Raw genomic sequence first — 9,207 nt, 5'->3', positions numbered from 1 at the left:
CTAATACTTCCCGAGAAACTTCTTCCTCACGGCTGCCAGCCCTCGGCCGGCCTCCCGGGTGTCGGGCCCCGGCTGGTAGGCCGGGCCGCTCTTGGCCAGGACGATCTCGTCCACCATCACCAGCTGCATCACCATGTCCACCACGATCTGCAGCGCCCGGGCCTTGGTGGTCAGCACGTCCCACACGCCCTCGCGGGCCGCGTCCACCAAGCCCTCGGGGCCCACGCCCACCACGAAGTTCCCGGTCTGGTGGATCCCGCTCAGCTCCGCCATCACGCGGGATGCGGCCAGGCCCGCGTTCTCCGCCAGCGTCTTGGGCAGCGTCCGGAGCGCGCGGGCGAAGGCCAGGAAGGCCGGCCCGTCGGGCGCCTCCAGCGTGTGGCCCTTGGCCCAGAGCGTCGTGGCCAGCGCCATCTCGGCGGCGCCCGCCCCGGGCAGCAGCCGGGGGTCGCGGCACAGCTGGGCGAAGGCGTCGATGGCGCGGTAGGCCGCGCGCTCGGCGCCGCGCAGGCCCTCGGCTGAGGCGCCGCGCAGCACCAAGGTGAGTGCGGGCCAGCCGGCCGGCTGCCATTCGAGCAGCACGGCGTGCCCGTCGCCCAGCTCCCGCGCCTGCACGCGCTGGCAGCAGCCGGGCTGCCGCGGGGGCACCAGCTGGCCCAGCAGCGGTGTGTCCAGCACCTGGCTCAGGTGGACCAGGTCCCTCCGCGACCGGGCCTGCACCACCATGATGTCCAGCCGGTCGGCCAGGCCCACGGCCAGCTCGTCCACGTCCCCCCACACCACCACCACGTTGATGCCCAGCTCGGCCAGCTGCGACAGCTGCCTCTCCAGCGCGCGGTCGCTGTCCCGCCGCAGCCCGGCCAGGTCGGCGGGGTCGGAGAGGCGCGCGGTGGCGGGCAGGCGCGGCTCGGCGGGCGCGAAGTCGCAGGCGAACAGGGCCACCCTGGCGCCGGCGAGCACCGAGCTCCTCCGGCCGCAGCAGGCGGCGGGCAGGGCGAGCCCCGGGAGCACGCAGGACGCGTCCGGGGTCCCGCCGCGCAGCGCGCACACCCCTACGCGCTCCGGCCGGAAGCTGCCGTCCGGCTGGCGGCATGCCCAGCACGCCTGCGCCACCAGCTTCGCCAGGAGGTTCGCGTCCGGCACGGAGTGCGTGTTCACCACCGGCAGCAGCGCCCACACCGGGTCCTCCAGAGGCCCCAGCGAGCGGATGGCCAGCAAGGGCAGCGCCGTCGCCACCTCGGCCGCGGCCGCCGCGTAGGCCTCGCGGACCTGGCCGCGCCGCAGCCCGGCCCGCAGCAGGTTCTCGGCCTGCTCCAGCAGCGCCTCGGTCAGGAGCACCACGAAGGCCGTGCCGTCCCCGCTCTCCTCCGCCTGCGCGTGTGCGGCCTCCCGCACCAGCTGGGCCGCGGGGTGCTCCAGCCGCAGGGCCTTGAGGATGGCGGTCGCCTGGCCCGTGCACACCGCGTCTCCGTTGTCGGCCACCAGGAACTTCTGCCGGCCGAGGGGGCCATAGCATGGCCGGACCACGGCCGCCAGGGCCTGCACCGCGGCCGAGCTCCGCAGCAGGTGCCGGCGGCCAGGCCCGGCCCGGCGCCCCGAGGCCGCCTCCGGCTCCAGCACCTGGGGCAGCGTGAGGGCGGAGGGAACCCGGCTCTCCATGGCCGGCCCCGGGGAGGCGCGGGAGGCCAGGCGGGCGCTCTAGCCAGGGCGGCTGGGGGCCCCGGGACACCGATCGCGGGCGCTCCGGGGACCGCTGGGAACAAAGAAGCCAAGGCCCATCCGCCGAGGGCCACCTGCGCGGAACAGTCCCGAACCGTCCCGAAGCCGACTGCGGGAACTGGGCCGTGGAGAGGCGGGAAGGGGGTGGCTGATGAAATCACAAAGCAGCAGATGGGGGGGGGGGTGCCCGGGAATGAGGTCACAGAGGGGCCGGGGCCGGAGGCTGCAGAGGCCGGGCAGAGGCCAGCTTCGGCCCTGGCGTCCCTGCACCAGCCCAGGCTCCTTCTGAGCTCTGCCCGCTTGGCCTGGGCTGTGCCATGTCGCTGGCACCGGGTCCCGCGTCTGTTGCTTCACGGTGGGAACTGTCCTGTTTGTTCTGGAGTGCTGTGCAGTGCTGGCCGTGTGGCGTATCTGCCTCCCTCTTTGCTTTTGTGGCCGCTTTACCAGTTTGTGTCTATTTGGAGTTCGTGGGTCTTTCGGTTTTTCAGGCTGCGGGCGTAGGAGGCCACACAGTATATACATACACGCATCCAAGCATGCACACATACTTACACACGTCCATATCTGTGCAACAGCTCCCAATGCCAGGGCTATCCCGGAGCCGGCAGAGGAAGGACGAGGCACAAGAGTGGAAGATGACAGTCTACAGACAGATAGAAGTGACCCAGAGGGGTGGGGAAGACAAGGGCTTCCCAGCGGCAGAGAAGGAAGACCGAGGGCCGGGGTGGGGGTGGGAGGCGCTCCAGGTTGGAATACTAACCCCCCTCCCACCCTACACCTCTACTCTTAGAACTCAAGCCCCTGGTAGGCTCAGTGTAGAAGGCTCGGGGAGCTTGGAACACGGGGTCCCACCCCTCATACAGCAAGCACAAAAGCAATGTAAGAAATTGGACGCAAAGCCAGGCTAAGGGAGCTCACACTTGTAATACTAATTCAGAGGCTGAGATCTGGAGGATTCAAAGCCACAGAGTTCCAAAAACATTTCCAAAAAATTAACTAGCAAGCTGGACGCCGGTGGCTCACGCCTGTATTTAATCCTAGCTACTTAGGAGGCTGACATCTGAGGATCGAGGTTCAAAGCCAGCCCGGGCAGGAAAGTCCATGGGACTCTCCAGTAAACCACTAGAAAACTGGAAGTGATGCTGTGGCTCAAGCTGTAGAGCGCTTGCCTTGAGCTGAAGAGCGCAGGGACAGCGCCCAAGCCCAGAGTTCAAGCCCCTCAACCGACAAAAAAAATACTTGCAAAAAAGTTAAAGCTCGAGTCATGGCTCAAATGGCAGAGCACCAAGTGAGCGAGCACGCCAACCAAGCAAGCACGAGACCCTGAGTTCAAATCCTAGTACTGGCAAAATAAAACAAAAATGGAGACAATGAGCTTAGGTCCCTTCTTTCCACGCTCCTTTAGTCCTTTTTCTCCCTTCTTCTTAAAGAGCCAACCAGAATAATGATGCTTCTGCTTTAGCTTAACACATATCTCTTGAACACCCCGGGTTCAGAGTAATGCGGAATAAAGAGCCTGAGTTTAGAAACTGGTGTAGGAACAGATTTGTACCAAATGGAGCCAGCATCTAACAGGAGGCAAACCAGGTACCAAGTGGAAAGGATGAACATGTCAGTTGAGATTAGGGGAAAGTCAGGGCAATGCCATTTAAAAAGCCCTGGTGGCTTAACAACAGATATCCCAAAGAGAAAGAGAACTCAGACTGACAACTGCAGCCAGGACTCAGGACAGGATGTGGGCATTGTTTTCATATTTCCACAGAGGGGCTAGTTGTAAAAGAAAAAGGGAAAATATAGTGAGCATAAAATGTAATAGAGGCTATAAAAGGAGATTTTGGAGGGGAAAAACATTTTAATTTAAAAAAACAACTGGAACTTTGGTGGGGGGGATTGGGTGGGGGTCGGGGGGGGGGGGGAGGATGGGCAGGGATGGGAAGGGGAAACAAAGGAGGCTACAATGCTTGATAAGAAATGTACTCATTATCTTGCCCATGTAATTGTAACCCCTCTGTACAGTATTTTCACAAAATAAATAAAGAAAAGAAAAAAAAACAACTGGATTATTTTTGTAAAAATTACATTCATCATAAAGTTGGAAAGAAAAGTGCATAGAAAGTAGAGGTTATTTGGAAATGCAACTGAGAGATAATCATTGTTTATGACGAACATTATCACTTTAAACATATATACACAGATACAGACTTACAGAATTTTATTTGAAACATATATGCTATTTTATAATCTTTTTCTCTTAACATTGTTTTGGCTCAGAGAATGTTTCTAAGAAGTTATTATTGTATCTGAAGACTGTGGACATCCTTTTGATATTTATTTATATTGTGTGTGTGTGTGTGTGTGTGTGTGTGTGTGTGTGTGTACTGGGGTTTGAACTCAGGGCTTTGTACTCATTTTGCTTTTTCCACTCAAGACTGGTGCTTTACCACTTGGGGCACAATTCTACTTCTGGCTTTTTGCTGTATAACTAGAGATGTCCCACAGTCTTTACTTCTCAGGCTGGCTTTGAACCACAACTCTTAGTTCCCAGTTTCCTGAGTGGCCAGGATTTGTGAGCTACTAGCTGCCCAGCAGCTGGCCCAACACTGTTTTGAGACAAGAGTTTCACTGTTTAGCCCATTCTGTTTTCAAATTGACTTTCAGATTTTAATTAGCATACATTGGTTGTACACAGGAGGTTTCATTGTAACTCTTCCACACAAGTATACCTTGTATCTCACCAACCTCATCTCCCCTAGCCTTCTCCCCTTCCTAAAACCATGTCAACAGGTTTCACTGTTTTGTTTCATACAAGCAAATAAAGTGCAGTGTCCATATTCACTCTCATTCACTCTCCCTCTAGTGTGTATTAATTGCACTAAGTTGTTCTCAAACTCTTGATTTTTTTTTTTTTGGTCAGTTTTGGGGCCTGAATTCTGGGCCTGGGTGCTGTCCCTCAGCTCTTCAGCTCAAGGCTAGTGCTCTACCACTTGAGCCACAGTGCCACTTCCAGCTTTTTCTGCTTATGTGGTACTGAGGAATCGAACCCAGGGCCTCATGCATGCAAGGCAAGTACTCTACCACTGAGCCACGTTCCCAGCCCCTAAACATTCTTGTAAGCATCATTTTTGCCTTTTCTAATACCTAACACTAACATGCATTCCCATGTCTATTCCACCATGCATTCAGCTACTCCTTACTCAATAAGGTAACAGTTGTGGCTCTATTCTGTGCAGCACCAGCTCCCAGGAAGAGACTAAATTTCTAGAGACTTGAGCTACCCAGTGCTTCCTGTGATAGCTCTAGGAATCTGATACAGTGGTTGTGTCTGTCTCTAAAGATGAATCCAGCTGGTGCTGGTGGCTCATGCCTGTAATCCTAACTACTCAGGAGGCTGAAATCTGAGGATCACAGTTTGAAGCCAGTACAGGATGGAAAAATCTATGCGACTCTTAGCTCCAATTAACCACCAAAAAACTAGAAGTTACGCCGTGGCTCAAAGTGGTTGAGTGCTAACCTTGAGCAACAAAGAGCTCAGAGACAGTGTCCAGGCCCTGAATTCAAGCTCCATGACTGATCGAAAAAAAACAAAAGAAAACGAAAAAAAAAAAACCCTCAAGAAAGATGTGGGAGAGGAAGAGAGCAAGAGACCTTTTCCACAATGACCATAATCTCCCTTGCCACTTGCTTATGCCTGCTGTGTACACATGCTAGCAGAATGCCGTGTGCCGCCCTCTTCTGAAGAGGCCAGGCACCTGCCCTCCCCAAACCCCAGAAGCCATGGTCTGTACACAACGCATGTGAATATTTAATCTTCCCACTCCGACTTTTGCCATGCTTATTTTCTAGATACCTGTTGTCCTTTTGGTATTTCTCTTGCTAAGTGGTGCTGCCAGCTTCAAGTAGAGACCCCCCCCCCCAGGGCAAGAATCCCATCTTTGTCAAGGGTGCTGCAAACCCCTCCCCTTTCTGCTTCTACCTGGAAACACGCAGTGCCTTTGAAGACCATTGTGCTATCAGTTTCCTTCTCAACTACTCCAGGTATATAGAAAGCAAAGCAAACAATCTCCCCCCCCTCCCATTTCCCCCCCTCTACCTCATGGTGAAAACCCACTGTCTTCCATATGTAAGCAAGTATTCTACCACCGAGCTACACTTATAGTGAAGTGAAACTTAAATAGTAAAAGATGAACACAAAGATGAGATGATCTAGGACTGCGAAGTTGGCTCAGTGGTAGAGTGCTTGCTTTGCATGCATGAGGCCCTGGTTTGATTTCTCAGCACCACATAAGCAGAAAAAGCCAGAAGTAGCACTGTGGCTCAAGTAGTAGAGTGCTAGTCTTGAGCTGAAGAGCTGAGAGATAGCACCCAGGCCCAGAGTTCAGGCCCATGACCGACAAATAAAAATTAAAAAAAATGAGAAGATCTAGAATTCAAGTTTTCAGTGAGCTTTCCACAATTGACAGTTTGTTTAAAAAATCAACTAAACAATTAAAAACAAAACTGCAGCTACCATCACCAGAGCAAACAACCCCAAGGATTTTAAGACATGGACCTATGGGAAAACAGAAGACAATATTTAGTGATGAATCTGTAGAATAGCCACATGAATTTTGTGTGTGTTGGTCCTGAGGCCTGAGCTCAGGGGGGCTGGGTACTGTCCTTGAATATTTTTGCTTAAGGCAAGGCACTCTACCACTTGAATCAAGCTCCACTTCTGGCTTTTTTGCTGGTTAACTGGAGCTAAGGATCTCATAGATTTTTCCCTCCTGTGCGGGCTTTGAGCTGTGATCCTCTGCTCTCAGCCTCCTGAGTAGGTAGGATTACAGGCATGAGCCACTGGCACCTGACAGCAAGAACATTTTTGCATTACTAACAGGAAGAACAAGATTGCACTCTAACCATCCAATGACATTTCATAGGGCTTCAGTTAGTGAGAATGCATCTGCACTATGAATCCCCCCCTCCCTCTACAGTCCTGGGGCTTGTAATCAGGGCCTGGGCACTATCCCTGAACTGCTTTTGCTCAAGGCTAGGACTCTACCACTTGAGCCACAGCACCACTTCCGGCTTTTACTGTTTACGTGGATACGTGGAACTGAGGAATGGGACCCAGGGCTTCATGCATGTGAGGCAAGCACTCTATCACTAACCACAGTCCCAGCACTGCACTATAAATTTCTACCCATTGTCACTTACTTGCAAGACTCTAAGAGAATCTTCCTTGTGTGGCTTCCTGAGTTATGTCTTGTCTTTGTCACAGATAACAATTTTTATTAGCTTTCCTCAAATACACATATTTATTTACGATTAAAAGTGAATTAATGAAATACTTTACAAAAACATATATAAAGTAAAAGTTCCTTCCAATACAATCCTTGTTATGAATACTTATTTTTCACATTTGCTTACGTTTCAAAAATGCACATTTAGGACAGGTAGTGGTGCGTACCTGTAATTCCAATACTTGGAGGGGGGAAACCTATGAAAACTCATATTTTAAGTGAATATTGGAGACACTGACATTTGGATTAATAGCTCAATTTTCGGTGTACTTATTTAAAGTGCAATGTGCAGGGAGAATTAAAGGGTGAGTTTTTGGATTTGTATAATTATGTAATTATGTACATCTTGCATTTTGTGTGTGATACTTCCCCCCACACCCAATTTATAGTTTGTGCTTACTATACCAACTTTCTCAATCCGGAACATCCTTTGGCTGTAAATTTAATAAACCAGAAAAAGTCCTTAGAGATTAAGCCCTGAAGGAATTCAAATGACAATTTTAACTGTTTCCTTATTTCAGCCATTTCACAAACGATCTTTCCAGACAGCGCAGGCTCTGGAAACCAAGGTTTGTCCACACAGGAAACAGCTCAGTGTTAATTAATACCCTGGCTATTGGGAGGAAGGGAAAGCCAACAAGATTTCTACAAGGAAGAAAGAAAAGCAAGCAAGCGCACTTTTACCTTGCACGCGTCCTGGAGCGGGGCGGAATCCCGCTACGAAAGCGCCTGCGGGCGGGGGACGGCGGCCCGGGGAGGCCGCGCCGGGACGGTGCGCCCGAGCCGCCCGCTCGGCCCCGGCGCGCCTGCCCTGGGCCGCTGCGGGTGGGGAAGGGGCGGCGCGGGCCCCGCGGCCGCGGGTGCGGGCGGCCCCCGCCTCTCCACCTGCGCGCCCGGCCCTCGCCGCGCGCCCGCCCGCCAGTTCGAGCCCCCGTTTTGCTCGCTCGCCGCCAACCACCGACGAGGCGGCTCGGAGACGTTTCCACGGACGCCCGGGCGCGGGGCCTTTTGGGCTTATTTCGCCGTGGAGCAGAGCGCGCTCGCCTTCCGCCTCCAGCTCGAGAAGCCCTCTCTGGGGCTTCTAACCGGACCCGAGCTGGGGTCGGGTCTACCCAAGCTGCACCCCATTTCTTCGGCTAACCGGAGACTCGGGAGCGCGAGCGCAGGCGGCCCGTGGGGGCTCGGCGCCCGCGGGGGGCGCGGGGACGCACGTGCGCGCACGGCACGCAGCTCGCGCCGACTGTGTACATTCGGGAGTGTTTACGCCCGTCCCCCCCTCCTGGGGGGCCCCCGCGGCCCGGATCCCGGTCCCGGACTCTCAGGTCCGCAGCTTGACTGTCGCCGGAGCCCGAGCCCCGGCCCGGCGGCCGCCGCGTCAGAGCGGGAGGGGCGGGCGGGGGAGGGGCGGTGAGGTCAGCCGCGGCGGCAGGGCGCATGCGCAGCGCGAGCCCCGTGAGTGACAGCGGCGCGCAGGGGGCGGGCGGGGGCCGGAGCGGGGGCGCGAGCCGCCGCCGCTGGCGTGCGTGCGTGCGTGTGTGGGGGCGAGACGGCGGCGAGTTTGAGGGGGTCGGCGGTGCGGGGCGCCCCGCGGGAGCCGGGCGCGGACCTCGCTCTACGGCGACGGCCGTGTCTGTCCGGGTGGTGAACGCACACCTGCAAAACTTCCTCCTCACCAGCTCCGGGCGGGCGAGCGGGCGAGCGTGCGTGAGAGTGACGAGTGCGTGTGCGAGTGTGAGCGAGCGACTGTGTGTGTGTGTGTGTGTGTGTGAGGGGGGGCGAGGCCCGGCGCGCGCCACCCCGGAACCCCCACCACAACTGGGGCAGCTGTCAAAACTTCGCCGCCGCCGCCGCCGCCGCCGCCGCCCGGGCCCGGCGGGCGGACGGCGCGGAGAGGGGAGGGCCGCGGGGCGCGACCCCCGCCCGGGCGGCCCGGCCGGCGCCCCCCGCCGCGGCCCTGTCTACACGCCGCGGGCGGAGGACCCCCCCCCCACCCCCGAGGCCGCCCGCCCCGTCACGCCCCGCCCGGCCCCTCCCCGTCCTGCCCCGCCCCGCCCGCCCCCGCCGCGCCCCGCCCCGCCGCGCCCCGCCCCGCCGCGCCCCGCCCGCCGGCCCCCGCCCGCCCCCGCCGCGCCCCGCCCCGCGCCGCCGGCCCCGCCCGCCCCGCCCCGCCCGCCGCCGCCGGCCGCCCCCCGCCGGCCCCTGCGCGCCG

The 9,207-nt window shown here is 57.1% G+C and overlaps 1 protein-coding gene across 1 annotated transcript; it reads right to left on the bottom strand.

The window, feature by feature from the left end:
- Positions 1–1,659, bottom strand: Cct8l2 (chaperonin containing TCP1 subunit 8 like 2). The gene has a single exon (XM_042677110.1). The coding sequence runs from the start codon at positions 1,657–1,659 to the stop codon at positions 1–3; it is 1,659 nt and encodes a 552-aa protein (XP_042533044.1).
- Positions 1,660–9,207: the final 7,548 nt, after the last annotated feature.

Source organism: Dipodomys spectabilis, unplaced genomic scaffold (genome assembly GCF_019054845.1).
Source record: "Dipodomys spectabilis isolate Male_0828 unplaced genomic scaffold, ASM1905484v1 ptg000034l, whole genome shotgun sequence".
NCBI classification, from domain to species: Eukaryota; Metazoa; Chordata; class Mammalia; order Rodentia; family Heteromyidae; genus Dipodomys; species Dipodomys spectabilis.
The sequence above is the reverse complement of the archived record's forward strand: the minus strand, read 5'-3'. Positions and strand labels throughout refer to the sequence as shown.